Genomic DNA, 19,094 nt, shown 5'->3' on the forward strand with positions numbered 1-19,094 from the left:
TGATTATTTCCACCTGAACTACGAACTACCTCAAACATAGTGTCAGTATCCTCAAAAACCTTAGTAGGCTCCCCACCTACTTGAATTACAGACTTGAGCGGAAATTTTACACCCACAATATTGATCTCCCCACAATTCTCACCCCCTGCTACAACCTCAGCATCCACCACCTTTTGAACAAAGGGTTCAGCCTGCCTAACCCCAACCTTTGCCCTAGTTCTCTGCACTTTGGGCCTCAGGACCATCTCTGCACCAGCAGTACACACAATTTCCCAACGCCATTTAACCCTTGAAAAACTGCAGCTACTTATTCAAAATGCTATCTGTGCCCACTTTGCCACCTGATTGCATGCCCAAAACAGCGGTGGGCCAGGCAAAAGACAGATGTTTTATATGTAACTGACCACCCTGTGTTGATTGCCACTGTCAAATTGCTGGCCCAACGGCATTGAACACTTGCAAATCTGCAGCTACTTATTCAAAATGATAAAATATGGTGACTTTACCCACTTTGCCCCCTGATTTCATGCCCATAACCATGTTGGGTCAGGCAAAATACTAATGCATTTTGTATAAGGGACCTCCTGTAGTGTTAATTTGATGTGAAATCAGTGATCCAAATTGATTTAATCCATTAAAAATAAGCTTGCAAAACTGCAGCTACTTATTCAAAATGCTCAAAATGCTATCTGTGCCCACTTTGCCACCTGATTTCATGCCCAAAACAGCGTTGGGCCAGGCAAAAGACAGATGTTTGATATGTAACTGACCACCCTGTGTTGATTCCCACTGTCAAATTGCTGGCCCAACGGCATTTAAGCCGTGAAAAACTGCAGCTACTTATTCAAAATGCTCAAAATGCTATCTGTGCCCACTTTGCCACCTGATTTCATGCCCAAAACAGCGTTGGGCCAGGCAAAAGACAGATGTTTTATATGTAACTGACCACCCTGTGTTGATTCCCACTGTCAAATTGCTGGCCCAACGGCATTTAACACTTGCAAAACTGCAGCTACTTATTCAAAATGCTCAAAATGCTATCTGTGCCCACTTTGCCACCTGATTTCATGCCCAAAACAGCGTTGGGCCAGGCAAAAGACAGATGTTTTATATGTAACTGACCACCGTGTGTTGATTGCCACTGTCAAATTGCTGGCCCAACAGCATTTAACACTTGCAAATCTGCAGCTACTTATTCAAAATGATAAAATATGGTGACTTTACTCACTTTGCCCCCTGATTTCATGCCCTTAACCATGTTGGGTCAGGCAAAATACTAATGCATTTTGTATAAGGGACCCCCTGTGGTGTTAATTTGATGTAAAATCAGTGATCCAAATTGATTTAATCCATTAAAAATAAGCTTTTCTGAATAAAAAGTTGGAGCACGAAATAGAAACGAATAAGAAGCTGGCCGAATAAGAAGCTAACTTCAGCCTCGTGGAAATCATCCACATCTGGCTAATTTTGCTATCAAAAGCTTCTATTAATATTTGCAGACATAAAGTGACTCTTTCAAGAACTATTAAAAATCTCTTGTGTATCTAATGAATATATAGTTTAGTTTTGTTTGTGTCTGACTTTCAATCACAATCAAATTTAAGTGAACATGTCCATACACACTGGGCCTGATGCAAAGTTAAACCATACTTGCTGACTTTTCACAGGGAGTAGGAGGGTGCTGTAGCCCTGCCCCATGCTAGGAAATGCCAAATCACAGCATTTCATAGCAGGGCTCAGGGCTTAATGATGCAAAATCGGGTCATTAAACCCCGCCTCCATCATGGATCGGGACAGCAGGCAAGTATGAGTTAAACGTAATTTGGGCATAATTTACTGCCCAAAAATGTGTAAGCAACAATAGTGCATATCAACCCATGAGTCACACACATATCAAAATGCGTCCAGCTCTTCATCAGTAGTACGTGTCAGGTTTATAGCAGATGTACTTGCACCCACATACACATATGTTGAACCAGCTTGAGAGTGCAATAAAACTTAAATAATAGAAAAATTGTGGTCCTAGTAGTCATCATCTTGTGGAACTTGCTGTCGCTATATAAATACAGCGATTTACATTCAGCAAATCATCCCCAATAAATATATATATTTATTTATTTTAAAAAATATATCGGCAGCTATTTGACAAGAGCTGACTTTCTATACAAGATAGACTAGTTACAGCCAGCCAATGCCTGCTGCTGTAGCAGTGATATAGTCTTCCTCCAGATGAAGCTTCTCCCAGCATGGAGAGCGGTCCGGCGTGTGGGCGTGGCCAGGCAGCACCGGAAGTGACGACGTTTCAGTCGCTAGGAAAATGGTTGTGTATCTGTGCAAAATATGTCGGAAAACGGTATTCTGCGGTAGGAGGAAACATGTCTATGAGAAGGGCCACCGGCAACAGCTAGCCTCCGTGCTCCATGCCTTCAGTAACAAGGTGTTGTAGACCCACGATGTTCACTTACCGTGTCTAACCATGTACTCTCCTTACCCTCCCGATCTGTAGGGTGTTATCTCCCGCTGTGTTTAGGGCAGAAGATAACTTGTGACCTGTTCGGTGACAACACCATTGTCCCGGTTTACTTTAATTTAATGTTATTTTACTCAATCTCTTAATTGTAAACATTTTGTTCAATAGTTTTAATACAGTGTGGTGCACCGTGCAGTGGCACTTTATGGTTTGGGGTGGTGGGTCATTATACTGTACAGTCCTGTTTTGTTTATATTGTGTTCTTGGTGTCTTCCAGGTGACCGCTGCACGAAAAATGATTAAAGTCGCCAAAGTAGAAAAATTTAATTCTCATGAGCATGAGCAGAAATTCTGGTGTCATTGTTGTGATGAAGAAGTGAAAAGACACACAAGTGATGGCAACTTGACAGTACTATTTGGGGGGATGTTGGAGCACTTGAACAGGTACACACAATTGTTTATTGGAGCCAGTGGTATTTCATACTAGTTTACTTGAACCATTGTATTCTTATTATGCATCTGTAATTTACTTTAGTGATGTCAGTGTTTCTAAAAAAAAAAAACAACTTTGTTTTTTTTTCTTGGGGCACAAAACACAGCTGTATAGCAGTGCTCTGTTTTGTTTGGATAACTTTGGCACATGTATGGTTACTTCTGGGCCATGCATCTGGAGAATGGCAAGGATTTTTGAATAACTACATTATAGATCTAAAAAATGCATTGTAGCTGTTTGCCACACCAAGATATATGTAATGGTTTCCTCCCAATCTCTTGGATGGTAAAAGTACAATTGCTTTTTGAGTGCTGTTAATATCATTAAGGCATTGTGAATGAAATGCTTATGAATCTTCTTTACATTTATCTGACAGACCAGACCACAAAAAGTCAGTAAACAAATTTTGGTGGACACACCAGGCTGACGGCAAACTGAAGGCACAGTTTCTGCTAACTGAAGAAGAATTTGAAATGTGAGTGTTTTTACAAACCTTGGTTAACAAGAGAAATCAAAAAGTCATTTAGGAGTTGGGTGCATTTCATTACTGAATAGAACTTGTAGTAGAAGAGACATTACAAACATCTGATACGTGTGTTATACCAAAGTTTATTGAGCTGCATGCTAAACATTCAATTTAATTTGTAGCCTTCTATAAATGTCTGAGAACCAGAACTGTTTAACCTCTACATGTAATTACAATTTTACAATCCATTTAATATGGTAAATGTTGATATTTAAGGCCTCATAGCACTGGTGCAAAAATACTAGTGTTTTTAATTCTCGTACATAGCATCAAACATGTCTGACATCGAAACTCAATTTCCAGCGTCGTCATGCTTACTTGTGTTTTTACTTGTGTGCATCTTGCTCAATTCATTGACCGTTATTTAACATTGTGTTAAAAGTATTGAAGTGATCTGGAGGTCATTAAACGGCAACATAAAAACTTTTTGTTTTTTAAACTTATTTGTAAATTTCTGTCACAATATACTGATATCTGTCATTGTCCCAAGAGAGCATAGATATTTTACATCATAAATTATAAACCGGAGAATAAAGAACCAACCTAGGGGGGGCATTTACATAGTATAAATAAATTGAAGGATTACGGTGTGCCAGTTAAATACCTTAAAGAGGTGTGAAATTATTTAATTTGACATATTTCACTTGCATTTTTAAATTCCAGTCAAATGCCCCATAAGAAGCATAAGAATTTTCCATATTCTGTATGACAGAAACACAAGGGAGGTGTAGATCAGGCAAAATCCACTGATGAAAATAATGACCTATTTTAAATTCAGATAACTTGCATGCTTTGTATTTGTAAATTGTTTTCAACATATCGGTGCTATCATTTTTGAAAGTTTCCCAGTGTTTTGGATAAATTGTGTAGTCCTATTTGCAAAAATCCAGAAGTGTGAATTCTTACTTCAGATATCTGTACTACCATCTGTACTATTTTTGGCTCACTTCTCTGTGGTCCTAGCCCAGCGGGTAATATTGAGCATATGTGCATGTGATTAAAAAAAAATGCTAAAAAACTAACCATTATGTGTAAGTTGTTGGAAGTGAACCTAATTTTCTTTTTCTTTGGCTATAGTGTGAAAAAGTAAAGTTTCTCCTTGTATGAGTATCACATGACATAACATTCTACTTCTGTATAATCTGTATACAATTATATTTACATATGCTAAAGCCTTAACTGTTTAGCAAAAATATGGCTAACATTGGTAGACTTTAAGAATAATTCCTTATCTACCTGATGCAAAATTCTGGAATTTTGCTTTGGTTGAACAGGTTACCCCTTAAATTGTTAATACCTGGAATCTCAGGCCAAGGAGCTGAATGTTTGTGCAGTTCAGCAACCCACATGGGTGATCAAATTTGATGAATTCTTGTACTTCATTTGAGACTGATTAATAAGTTAACCAATAATCGCTGAGTGCTGTCATCTGCAGCCCGATTTAACTTGAGATAGTTGGTTATTGTGGCCCACATGCAGCGTTTGGTCTAAATCTACCAAATTGTCCATCCATATTATTTCATGTATGGGCACCTTTTATTCAGCGTTCAGTTATTCTGTCTTAACTGATGAAGTTGGAAAGGGGACTGCGCTTTCTCTGATGGTGCATGAGCTGCACTAACTAAGGGTAGCCTTCCCTTAAAAAGTACAATAAGATTGGTAATGGTTAAGCGCTGATTGACTAAATGTTATGAACAATTGTATATTTAGGTAGAGTGTAAACAAAATGCCATGTCAGTAGATTGGTAATCATCAAACAAGTATGATGAGGGTGGATGCAAAATAAAGTCCAAAATATGGATTGCCATCTTCCCAAATTCATTGGAATAGAGCAAGAACCTGCCCACCCCTAAGCTCCTTTCTCTGGTCAATGTCAAAATTGCACCTTGAGTTTAAAGATCCCCTTTTATAATTTTGCTTCTGGAGGACATTATCACAACAAGCAACGTTTTTCCTATGCGCTATTTATTGGGTGGCGCTCCAGTTGGATATATGAGCCTTACAGACTTTTTGTTTCTTACAGAACGGACATTGTGCTGCTTATTATGAACTCCACTGGTTTCTTAATACCTTTAACCATTAATTGGAACTGTGCTGGCAATTATTTTTCCTCCATATTTTGGACTTTATTTTGCATCTACCCTTATCATACGTGTTTGGTGATTTTTGCCATTTGTGGTTTATAATAGTGGTTTACAACAAGTAGTTTAATTTATTATGGACTTTGTGCTATTCAAATTATCATGTTTATTTTATTTTTATTCTGTTGACTAATTTAGACTAAAAGCATACGTTTACCAAATATTGGCGGTTTTAGATTGTATAGGATTATGTATCTTAAATTGTGATTTTTATCTGTATCCATTTTTGATGATTGTACCAATGGGATAGGTGTTTATTTTTGGTCATATTGAATAAATTGTGTGCTTACCAATCTACAGGGCATTTTACTTGCACTGGGGGGAATTCAATTTTACGACGCGTAACGCGGCGCTAAATCCATTATCGTTAAGTCATTTTAACCCTGCTTTCTGCTCCGGGAGCCGTGAGCAAAAAGCCAGTACTGCAACTACCGTATTAACACGCACTAATACCATGACGTTGGTAATAGTGCACATGCTGCGCACATTAATGTGGCCAATTGAATTCCCCCCAATTATTCATAACATTTAGTCAATGAGCGCTTATTATCTGATGTTGGAAATTATTCTTTGTAAAAAAAACAAACCAAACAATTAGAGCTTAGTTGGTCTTATTTGAATATGTATTGTTGAAGATTTATCCAGTTTGTTTCAAATGGTGAATACATATTCTGTCTCCCGATTATGAACAAGTAAATGTCCAATCAATGATTACATTAATTTATGCTTATTTGCTCTTAAAATGTTGGTGTTCTGCAGTAGTTATTAACTGCCCAACACAGATCATGTTGAGTGTTTCCCTGTATTTAAATAATTATTGGTCCAGTCTATTAGATTAACTAATAAAGACAGATGGAGGAAAAACACAACCACATTTAGGTTACTTGAGAAGAGAGCCATTGTTAAGCATTGGTCTTTGCAATTATACATGTTGCATTTCTCTCTTATGTGCCCATAGGTTCAAGTCATCAGTCACAAAAGCCCTAGAAAGCTATGAGGAAACTGAGGACATTCTTATTAAACAGGTGGGTAAAAATGGTATGTAGTCCAAGTGGGTTTAGTTTGTTTTTTACTTTATGGGCAAATTAGTTGAGGCATACTAGCACATACATATTTATGCTAGAGTTTAATTAATTAGAGTTGCTAAAGTCAGATCAGATGCTTAGAATAAACAAGCACATTCTCTGTATTTAAAGGCTACTTACATTCTTTTATGTTTGTGGGCATGCTACCGTTTTCCCATGCTTTTGCATTCCTATAGATAGATAGATAGATAGATAGGTGTTTGTACATATGTATATATAAATGTATGTGCGAATATATAATCTCTATATCAGTGACAAAGTAAAACTACAGAGAGCTTGTGCCAAGGGCCACAACACCACATAGTTTTTCATGCCTGTGAGACAATATTGTTTAATATGCGTACTAATGAGTGATAAATGGTGCATATCTAGTGTCCTTCTCCAAGCAATTTTAATAAATTAGAAGAATATCTTCCCAAATTCATTGGAATATAGAGCAAAAACCTGCCCATCCTAAGCTCCCTTATCTGGTCAATGTCCAAATTGCACCTTGAGTTTAAAATCCACTTTTTATAATTTTGCTTCTTATGAAAGGTATTTACCTCACAAATTCTATGCTATTGGATAATATTGAGAATCGGATTTGTATTTACTATATTTTTATAATGGAGAGGTGAGTGCAAAGTCCTAACTACTACCTTTTTTTTTTTTTTTTAAAGATTGCAGGCCAGATTCGGGAGGCTGAACAGACCAGGCTGGAGATATTGCAGAGAGCCCTAGAGGTTTGTTTTCACAGAGCCACAGAACAGTATCCACATCAAACTAGTTTTGGTCATGTGCTAATATTTTTATTTTAATTTTTTTAATACCATTTTGAGGTTTTAAACATGAATAATACATGTAGAATATTTTGTGCATAAAGTACTTAAGCTTCACTTTTTCATTAATTAAGAAAAGTGCTATTTTGAATTTATGAAACTTTTATATTTAGATAGGTACTCGATACTATCCTGCACACTGATATAGAGCTCCAGCCACACACACAAATGTTACACAGTCCTACCACTAACTGGCAGAACAGGGAGTCTCATTTGTGAGATGTTAACCCACAGTAATGCTTATATTTAGCACACCTCAGTTTGTTCTGGTATTGAACACTGATGGATGATATGGCAGCTGTCCAATCAGTGCTTTCAACCCAACCGGTATAAAGAGCACATAAATTTAACTTTCCTGCGGTACATGAATATTCTAATTGCTGAAAGGCAAAAGGTAAGTATCTCTCAAACTGTAGGGTCCCAGACTCGGAACCTCCACCTGCCTAGTGTGAGGAGGGAGGTGTTAAATACTATATTATTGTGTGTGGCTGGAGTTCTTTAAGAATATACACTAACAAACTGAAGAAAAGTGTTTATTCATTGGCCACGAAGGAGAGAATGGTATTGAATAGTTATTTACTGCCTACAGCTATTTGACTGCCAAATATCATAGTAAGAATAGACACTTTGAGAACTGTAAAAATAAATTAAGAAAATGTTAATTCCTGAATCGCACCCAGCCTGTGACAGAGTCTACAGGAGAGGAAGAGGAGGTCTGGAGTAACAACGTGATTGACCCATATGGGTAAGAATAAATTATCTTCCACTTGTATCCACAAAACATATTGTTTATATATGTGTAAAATTACATGTACCTTGAGTTCATTTTATCTCTTTGCTATGATTATTAAATGTATTGTTTGGCTGCTCTCCAACTTTGAGTCCTTTTACTGACCTTATGATAGAGCTTAGTCATGGTCACTAATCTTTCCCGGTACATAGTCTGTTAGAACCGTAGGAATAATTGGTCCCCTTTTGTTCGTTATCCAATACATTCTTCTGGGAACCACTTCCTTTGGGGCTCCCAAGTACATTAAAAAACAAAACCCTGGGATAGACATCAAAAAAAGATGTTTATTAATGCATATACTTATTGTATGAGATCGGGTGTAGTTGCCCATTTAAGCTGGTCCTTGTGAAACACAAAAATGGCAGATTTCCAATTATCCATGCCTGGACATTTAGTAGATTCTAATTTCACAATTAAACCTTACACATTTTTAGCAAAATAGACACATGCAGAGTCTGTAATATCATAGCAACATAATTTGGGTAGATTGATCTTCCTTGAAGTGAGGTTACCTGCAGATGTGTCCATGGACCTGAAAAATGTGAGTGGCAAACTTACATTTTTGCTCAAAGTTTCATGCATGTGCCTCTTTTATTTGGCTGTATGTTGAGTCTCGTAACTAGCGACAGTGGGCTGGCTATAAAAGAGTGAGTCTCACTGCTGAAGAGAAGTGTATTTATAGAACCATTTTGCCTATATTGTTTGATACACTTAAAGTACTTGTCTTCCTTACAAGAAACTACAGGTGTTTATTAAAAATTTGTTTCTTACCAGAGTTACACCAGCTGTAGACTTGGTGAAACCCGGTCCCAGCAATGGACAGACTCTACCACTTGAAAACCCACCTATAGGAGCAGGTCCACTTCTCACATTTATCGGACATCGGGTAATATTATAGTACCAAAGTCTGAGGTACTAACTCCTTCTAACATCTTATTGTGTAAGATATATGATGATGGATATGAGTGCCATATTTTAAGAGTATTATAATTCAGTAACCATTATTTAACTAATCTTGTTTTTCATTGTCTCCATAGGTGATGTCTGACAAGGGTAACATTCACACAGGTGAGAATAAATATCTCTAACTCCACTCATTGAAAATAATTATTCAAAGACCATAGATGGGTTTCTGTTTTAATTTACAAATGGGAATGTGTAAATGAGGGGCCCTCTCTATCCTGTGGTGTAAAGCATTACTTTTGAATATACTGAGCAGCTTTTGTGTTTTTCAGTCAAAGAATGTGTGGGTATTATACTGTACTCTCATTGAATGTACTGTATTTGATTTTTCAGGATTGTTAGTAGACTTGGTCCTGAGTGACAGCCATACACTACTGTGTTTGAATAGCGTTTTAATGCACAGATAAAAAATGTCACTCAGTTGACAAACCTCTAAAAAATAAGTGTGAAAAGTCTGTATAATTCATTGGAAATACCTTGGTGCAATGATTAACATTTGTAATCAGACTTTACTCTTAATATTTTAGATGCCCTCCCTCCATGGATGATCCCTGAAGAGGAGGACACTGGAAAGCAACAGGGGATTGGACCATCACTTGTGGACTTTCTAAAACACAGTAAGCTAAATAAGGCCAAGGCCCCATCCCCAGTGGTCGTTTTTTTTTTTTTTTTTGTTCTCACATTCAACAATTGGTCCAACGTTTCCTTAGGGGAAACATGTATGTATGTTGAAGAAGAATTGATGCTGTTTTGAAGGCAAAGGGTGGTCGCACAAAATATTGTGTTGATTTTAGATTTCTCTTCTGTTCATTCACTTTGCATCTTGTTAATTGATAAAAAATAACTAACACTTCTATTTTAGAAAACATACTTAACTTGCAGCAATTTTTACACACCTGCCTAGAACTTTTGTGTGTGTTTTTTTGGTTTTGATTTGTTTTCCCCCTATATACACATTTCCCAGACCAACTTGCAGCGTCAAATCTAAATCTTAAAACTTGAACTGACCCTGGAAATTATATACAGTTGATAAATGTGTAACATAAATGTAGCCAGTGCCATGAAAAACACAGGCAGCCCTGATGTCTTATTTATGTAAATTTAATAAGGAAATAAGCAAACTAAATGAACTGTGGTGTTTTTTTTTGTTTTGTTTTGTTTTTTTGCTTTTTTTTTTTTTTTAAGAGCGGTTACATTATTGTGTAACATTTTAAGGTGAATGACCCAAGCATTGTTTCTCTAGATTATCTCTTTTGTTGGACCTGTTTCCTATGCAAGGCCCACATAACAGATTGCATTTAGGGTTAGGAACCAGCCTACACCCCGACCCTTCTGATCTTTTTTAATATTTGTTTTATTTGGACATTAGTGTCCTGTACCAGGATGGTGTTGTCTCTCACTGTCCAATATTATGAGTTGGTCCTAAAAATGCCCCATTTTGTTTTACAACAGAGGAGAAGGTGACTCTGAAAAAGCTTCCTGCAAACAGGGTGGGGGCAAACTTTGACCACAGTGCCCCAACTGATGAGGGCTGGCTTCCATCCTTTGGTAGGGTATGGAACAGTGGAAGGAGGTGGCAGTCCCGGTGAGTATAGTGTTACCCGTGCACACCAAATTATTCTTGTTTTGTCTGGCTTTGTAGTAAGTTTTGGGGTGCAGCGTTTTTGGGGTTTTTTTGGGTTTTGTGTTTTTTTTTTTTTTTTTTTTTTGAGCCTTCTGTTATGTACGTACATAATATATTTAAGACTTTCAATAATATTAATTAAACAACAAAAGCAGAATCTTTGTGTGAATTATTTTTTAACATTTGGTTGCACAGACTGGGTATTTATCAGTTTAGCACTTCCCACTTCAGAATTGGCTGAGCTGAAATAAAATTTGCTGCTGTTAATGATATTCTAGCCCCACCACCTTGTTTCCTGTATGCCCATATGTAATGTGCTTTGAAGAATAAATACAGTGAGGCATGTTCAGTTAGCAGCGGTGTACCTCTGGAATGGTCATCAAGGCACTCCGGCGATGAAACATCACATATTTTTCTGTGCCCCCTCCCTTAGGGGTGCGATGAGAAATCTGCGATCTTGAGGTACCGTGGTACCTGAAAATGTGCGCTAATGCGGCTAATTGAATATGCCCCAGTATGTCATGTAACTTCAAAAATATAGTACAAGGTTAATATGGATTTTATTTTTAAACATGTCCCTATTTCCCCATGGACTCATAGGCAGTTATTAAAAACTGTACCAATGTGCCCTTGACATTGTTCAGGTACATGACACTAAACAGAGGATGTGCTTGACTACTTGGATACATGTCCCATGAAACCACCGAGGCTGTATAATATATGCTGAACTAGTACAGAAGGTGCTTTAGTTGTCATGACAACTATTTCAATACCTATAAACCAGTGATGGCCAACCTGATACACTTCATGGGCCACAGATCTAAACCATTAGGTCCATATATATTTGGACACTGACACCATTTATTTATTTTATTTTTTTTAAGCTGCTTACCAAAATATATTCAAGTTGGTTATATAATGAATATAGACATAACATGCAGACTATCGGCTTTAATTTAAGGGTATTCACATCCAAATTGGAGGAAGGGTTTAGGATTTACAGCTGTTACATATGTAGCGCCCACTTTTTCAAGGGACCAAACGTAATTGGACAATTGACTCAAGCGGTTTCATGGACAGGTGTGGGCTCTTGCTTTGTTACTATATCAATTAAGTAGGCAAAAGGTCTGGAGTTGATGCGAAGTGTGGCTTTGGAAGCTGTTGCTGTGAACACACAACATGCAGTCAAAGAAGCTCTGTATGCAAGTGAAACAGGCCATCCTTAGGCTGCAAAAACAGGAAAAAAAAATCTGAGAGAGAGTGGGAACCTTATGGGTGGCCAAATCAATAGTTTGGTACGTTCTGAGGAAACGAATGCACCAGTGAGCTCTGAAATACAAAAAGGCCTGGACCTGCACTGAAGACAGTGGTGGATGATCACAGGATCCTTTCCATGGTAAAGAAAAGCCTCTTGACAAAATCCAGCCAAGTGAAGAACACTCTCTAGGAGGTAGGCATATATATATATATATATATATATCTATCCAATGCGAAGACTTTACGGGAGCAAATACAGAGGGTTCACCACAGGGTGCAAACCATTCAGAAGCCTCAAGACTAGAAAAGTCAGATCAGATTACACTACGCCAAACTATATTTTAAAAGGCCAATCCAGTTCTGAAACAGCATTCTTTGGACAGATAAAACTAAGATCAACCAGTACTAGAAAGTATGGGTAGAAAAAAATATGGAGAAGGCCTGGAATGGCTTATGATCCAAACCATACCACATCTGTAAAACATGGTGGAGGTGGTGCAATGGCATGGGTATGCATGGCTTCCAATTGCACTGGGTCACTAGCGTTTATTGATGTGAAAGAAGCAGCTGGTTGGATTCTAATGTGTGTAAAATATACTGTCTGCTCAGATTCAGCAAAACTGTTAGGACAGCGCTTCACAGTACAGATGGACAATAACCCAAAACATACTGAGAAAGTAACCCTGGAGTTTTTTTAAGGCAAAAGAGTGGACTGCATCTCCATTGTTTCATTTCAAATCCATTGTGGTGGCATACAGGGCAAAAATTATCACTGGTCCAGTCCTAGTTTGTATCCTTATGCAGACCCGTTTTCTCTTCTCCTTACAGGCATCAATACAGAAATGAGGCAGCAGATACTGTTGCAAAACGAAAAAAATCTGAAGATGTCTAATTTGCAGCACAACCTTCCATATTTGAAGGGGAGTATATGTTTTCTGTTTTGACAGTGTAAGGACTATATTTATTACTCTGTAAATATTAATTTGAAATGGCTGTTGCAAATGTCTTTCTATAAAATACGTCTGGAACTTTAAATCCTATAGCCCAGGCCTGTCCAACCTGCGGCCCTCCAGGTGTTGTGAAACTACAAACCCCAGCATGCTTTGCCAGTAGACAACCTGTTGATAGCTGGAAGGGCATGCTGGGACTTGTAGTTTCACAACATCTGGAGGGCCGCAGGTTGGACAGGCCTGCTATAGCCTGTAGTTTATGTACTTTAATAAACTGTTACTAAATTAGGATGTGTCCTAATATGACTTTTTGCACAAATTACAGAACGCCATTTTCTTGCCAGGAGTATGTATATATAACTTTCATTCACGTTTGGGCTATTAAATAGAATTTATATTGGGAGAACTAGGGCGTTATCTCTGAAACTGGAAAATATCACATTTCAGTGAATTGTTCATGCCTTACCTTAGTTTTACATGTTAATGGATTCCTATGCAGAACAAAAGCTTCTATCAAATTCAGGGACCAACACAAATGTAAACTCCCATGGGGAAATAAAATTGTCCTCTACCCATCATTTTTACAAAGTACTTGGTTCAGCCACCGTTTACTATATAAATACATTTTCTTGTAAGAAAGGCATCCAATCTATTTCTAGACCATTAATATAGATTCAGACCCTTTAGTATGGATTGTTATAGCTGGACTCCAGCTGCAGTGCTTGTCCCGGTGTGATCTGCACTTCCTCCATATGAACCGCTGTTATGCTGCCATCACTTACAGACCATTGTTGGGCCCAATGGACCAGATCTGTCCATTTTGGAGTATGTTAGGAGCATAGAGGGACTTATTAATTTCCCTGAGGCCAAATTAGTACAGGTCTTTGACCAACTGAACATCTTGGGAAATAAATTTTGCTAAGAGTATACTGTTAAACACTATCCCAAGCATACATTACTTTCCATCAACATGGTATTGATGCAGTCTGGATCAAATCTAGTCACTTTAAGTTTCCTGTGTCTAAACACACTTTAAAGCTCTGCTCTATCAGTCTGGTACCTAACATTGTACTATACATTAAACCAGTTTTGTTACACAGTGCTAAAACTGTACTTGCAACTTGTGCATCTATTTATTTTAATTCACAGGACTTGAGTGGCTCTTGCAGCAGGTGCATGACAGCTTGTCTGATTATTCCTAAATTATTTCTGATATCCTAATTTGTCCAGCTATATTCTAATTATTGTGTAAATAGCATAACTTCACACAACTTAAATTGTATATACACTATGAATATACATGGAACCAGTAGTTTGCTGGCACAGCTTTTAAAATGTTTCTGCAGTGACCTACTGTCATTCCCTTTAACTAATCCCTTTTGCCACAGCTTATTTTAGCACTATTGCACTGTAATTTGTTTGTGTTGTACCCCACAATACTTTGTTCGCTCTTGGATTTTCAATAAAAAAAAACAAACCTGTATTTTCTACGAATACTTATTATTGCTTAGGCATTGGTCCACTTTTCCCACTGGGATTTTACATTTTCATATAGAAATATTCACCCCAATGACTCTTGTGCTACTTTTCATTATCTTAAATGAAATGTAGAAACTATATGATAACACCACAAGGCATAACATTTTGTAAACAAGACAACCTATCCTTTAAAATAAGTGTACCCCTGAGTTTATTGAAGTCATGGTGGAGATCTGGGCAACCCCCAATCATCTCTCTGGTCTTAGTGCTTTGTGTAGTGTAGGGTGTTACTGCCTGGAGATCACCAGACAACCACTAATGGGTCACCTCATTTGAAAGAGCCTGGATTGATGTGTAGTGTAATAAAAATGCAGTTTCAATTGACAGGGTACTGTCGCTAGTTTTTCTTACTGCCTTCATTTCAGAGACATGTGGTAACATATGGCTCATAACTTTTAGATTGTTGTGATCTTGCCAATTCAATGTTATGAAAATCAGCAAAGTAATCTTGAGCGAAAAATTCTGTCTTACGGAGTGTGGATACAAGGCATAAAGAACAATTGTTCTGTACATGGCCAAAAACTTAACACTTTATTTAATGTTTGGCCATGCACTCGCCATAGTCAAACAGCAGTTGAATGGATCATATGGAAGATCAGTGACTTGAGTATGACGTAGCACTGTCATTACCTTTCCAACAAATCTGTTCATCAAATTGGTGACAATTGTAAAGTTTGGTTCCTGAAAACTAATGGTCTGTATTCAGTGTTTGGCCTGGGTCCCTCAATTTCAGCTAGGTAAAATCTTAATGCTACAGCATGTGACATTCTAAATAAGTGTGCCTCCAACTTTGTGGTAAGTTTGGGCAAGACCTGTGTTTCAACATGACAATGCGACCACACCCAGACTTCTATCAGGGAAAAAAGTTTACGTTGTGTTGAACTTATAGCAGCAAATGTGAAGGAAGGGGGGGAAATCAACTCCATATTAATGCCCATGTCTTGGAATGCAGTGTGTAAGACGCATATTTGTCAGATATCCTCATGTTTGTCCATGTCGTGTATACGTAGGTTGCTTTGGTTTTTAGTTAATACAAATGCAAGGCCTTACAGGAATCCCACCAAGAACACACATGCATTATAGTTACTTAGATACTCAACAGTGGTGTATGGGGCTTCATTTTTATGGCAAGTATTCTATAATTGTGGTAGAATCTGAAACCATTCTTAAAACAATCTTTATGGAAAACACCCAAGAACACAAGCTCTCAAGAATAAATTGTAGAGGGCCAATGTATAAAGAAAAAAAAATATATATATAGTCTATAGCCCACTTTATTGTAAGAAGTCTGTACCCACTAGACTAGTGGTTCCTAAACTCAATTCAAGGCATGCTTAAGAAGCCATTTTTTCAAAGCACCCCTAAGACAAAATTACAAAGTAGTCTGTTAGTTAGGGCAAAACAACAAGTATTTAGGCCCCTTCACCTGTTTCTCTCAAGTATGTGCCTTTATTACACTGCCCATTTCATCCAAGTGAGCCCCCTTTGTTTCTTTTCTGACATCAGTGCAGAGGGAGAGCACCATTGCTGTGCTAGAAAAGTTTTATTGTTGCAAGCTGGAGGTCATGCAGGGGGGCAGCAGGCAAAGGTGAGCACCTCTCAAACTTGGCACCACCCACTTGCTTACCAAGGCAGTTTAGGAACTACTGCATTATATTTGGCATAATGGCCAGAACATATGGAGTACAAAGAAATTACTTTTCCAATTATACCCCCCTCCATGTGATTTACATATACAAATAATTTAAACTGAATTTTAAAAAGTCTTAATTCCACATAATGTCCAATACAACACAACCAAGGACCCATTTTTTTTTCATTGACTCAAGAAGTTTAATTGGGAAACATTTATAAAGTTGTATAACCAGTAACCTAGGACAGAATACTGTATTTTAACCAAGTGTAGCAAAATGTTGCAAACGGAAAAAAGCCTAGTGTGGCTATGGTCATTCTCTCTGATCTGTCACTTAGGGGGGGTATTCAATTAGCGAGATGGTTGAAAATCCCACGATCAAAAAAAAAAAGAAAAACCCCCGCTCAATTCAATTGTTAACACTGCATCCACCCCCCTCACGCTCTATTATTGGTCCTAGAGAGTTTGAAATGAGGAGTGGTTAAGGCAGTCATTTTAGTATAAAAATTGAAAAGAAAATTAATGCAATCAAGAAGGGCCCCAGCACTGCAAGCAACAATGCCCCGCCGCCCCTGGACAGCAGATAGATTTTAGAAGTAGGTAATTTTTTTGCCATTTACAAACATTTCATGAACACTGGCCAAGCATGGACATTTTTTATAAGGTACAAATATTTGTTGGGACTTTGCGTAAATGAGTGTGTGTGTAGGTAAAGCATCAGAAAACTGAGGATTTCGTCCATGGTATTTTTTTTAATAAAAATCTATGGTGTACATGAGGGTGTTTACTGTATTTCTTGGTTTTATTATTTTTAATAAAGATTTGTGGTTGGAATGAGGGTGTTGTGCTTTTATTTAACATTTTGCTTTGTGGAACTACAGATCACAGCCAGCTGTGGGTGTAAGAGCATTTTGGCACTTGTGGTTCTACAAGTGCAAACATGCCCTGGGTGCCTTGGGTACACTGGTGCTTGTAGTTAGACAAGTAGCAGCATGCCCACACTATTTAGGCCAACATGGCTGGCTGGGACATGTAGTTCCACAAGTCAAGTTTTTTGTTTTCTTTTCATACAAAATCCCCATTTATTACCCTACTACCCACAGCCCAGGGGTAGTAGGAAGAGCCCTAGTGCTATCGGCACTGGACTGGGTGTACCGCTTACATTTTTCAGCAGACCACACTCCCTAGGGAATCCAGGCCAGCGCTGAACAGTCTGTGGGTGTTTAGTCATTATGGCCGTGGGACCCAAACTGCGTTTCCCCCCCTCCCCTTCCTGTTATAGTGCCTATCACCCCGGCTGGTTTGCCTAGTGCTGGTTCAATGAAAATAGGGGGAACCCTACACAAAATTTTTCAAAGATTTAAACACACAGCAATTGCCTGCCAGCCCTAGGGTTAAGACTAAGTATAGAGTGGGGAGCAAACACTTTTGGTTTTAAAAAATAAATAACATGCTACTTTTCACAATTTTGATGAAAGCTGACTGAGGTCAGGCACAACCACCCCCTAAAAAAACAAAAATAAAAGTTTAAATACATGCACCACTAATGGATTTTTTTTAAAGGGGGAACTTTGATTTTTTTTAATTATTACACTTTATTTTTTTAAATAGTCCTTTTCAGTTTTTAGGTTATTTTTATGAACTTTCACACCTATTTTTTCAGTTTAATGTATATTTTTCTTAACTTAATAAAAAAAATTTTTTTCTTTGAGCAGACCAAGGAGGTGCGAGATGAAACAGCAGATTTGCCGGTTTCACCCACAGCGTTAAAAAACAATTGAATAGCTTTTTCCGCTGAGGGTTCGCATCCAGCCTATACTTTAACATTGACAAACGGTTGGAGCGCGATAAAACAGTTTCGGTAAAAAAAAAAAAAAATTAGACTTGCGGGAGAAGTTTCCGCGCTCGAAAATAAGAAAAGACTTAACTCGCTCGAAATTACAAACTCGCTAACAATTGAATACCCCCCTTAGTGGCTTGGAAACAGTCCAGCACTGCCACCCAGACAAAAGCATTTGGTCACAATTTCAAAGTGAAAACATAGGCTTCATCAGCCTTATTCTTATGTACTAAATCAGACTCCATTCCCATTGCAAAGTATTTGAAACTCAAGTCTGTAAAATTCAGACCTCCAATTCTTTTACTTACAAGGGATTCCCGTCCATGCCAATGCCCACTTTATATTTTGTTCCAAAAATCATGTTTAGGGTTATAATGAAAACATTGCTTTCTATGCAAGTGTTACAAAATGTATTTGCCCACATACAGCCATTTGTCCAGGTAAGACTACATAACAGTGCACCCAGTAGGTTAAACTACATGTGGAGAGTACTATAATCCCACCTATTAATCCATTGATTGAAAGTAGCAATAGTTAAAGTAGAACAGTCTTTCCAGCATCATTAGAAAAACAAGAGTTAAACCCCCATGCCACCTCCCATTTCACTTTATGTATATTGGTCATGCTTTTTCACCACTGCAGCAAGATATCTTATGGGAGAGGTTGCTTCTCTATCAGAAGATGTAAGACTGTCACGTAGTTGATAGGATTTAGAAATGACCGATTTCACAACAGATCAAGAATGGCACATTTTTTAGTTTCATCAAATCCTATTAAGACAGTGTCCTAAATATATGAACTGATTGTCTTAATGACATGGACTGGTAATACTTTGCATATAAAACAAAGCTGAAGAGGATGTCTGGTCAAAACTGAATATATTTTACTTGTATGGTTTAAAATTTGGAGGTTTAGTGATTCATAAATCTTGGTTCAAGCAAAAAAAAAAAAAAAGCCACAAAACA

General features: G+C 37.7%; 1 protein-coding gene across 1 annotated transcript; it reads left to right on the forward strand.

Annotated features, from left to right (window-relative positions):
* The first annotated feature begins 2,298 nt into the window (after window positions 1-2,298).
* On the forward strand, window positions 2,299-13,405 carry CENATAC (centrosomal AT-AC splicing factor). The gene is made up of 11 exons (XM_075191534.1): window positions 2,299-2,437; window positions 2,748-2,914; window positions 3,340-3,438; window positions 6,589-6,655; window positions 7,375-7,437; window positions 8,214-8,278; window positions 9,098-9,209; window positions 9,361-9,391; window positions 9,814-9,903; window positions 10,739-10,871; window positions 12,996-13,405. Exons 1-11 carry the CDS (start codon window positions 2,318-2,320, stop codon window positions 13,057-13,059), a joined length of 1,011 nt encoding a protein of 336 aa, XP_075047635.1. The 5' UTR covers window positions 2,299-2,317; the 3' UTR covers window positions 13,060-13,405.
* The last annotated feature ends 5,689 nt before the right edge of the window (window positions 13,406-19,094 follow it).

The sequence above is a fragment of the Mixophyes fleayi genome, chromosome 11, assembly GCF_038048845.1.
Source record: "Mixophyes fleayi isolate aMixFle1 chromosome 11, aMixFle1.hap1, whole genome shotgun sequence".
Lineage (NCBI taxonomy): Eukaryota > Metazoa > Chordata > Amphibia > Anura > Limnodynastidae > Mixophyes > Mixophyes fleayi.

Coding starts and splice junctions, on each gene's coding strand:
- CENATAC (XM_075191534.1), top strand. CDS start 2,318: ATGGTTGTGTATCTGTGCAAAATATGTCGGAAAACGGTATTCTGCGGT. Junction 7,438..8,213: donor TATTGCAGAGAGCCCTAGAG/GTTTGTTTTCAC, acceptor AATCGCACCCAG/CCTGTGACAGAGTCTACAGG. Junction 10,872..12,995: donor GGAAGGAGGTGGCAGTCCCG/GTGAGTATAGTG, acceptor TTCTCCTTACAG/GCATCAATACAGAAATGAGG.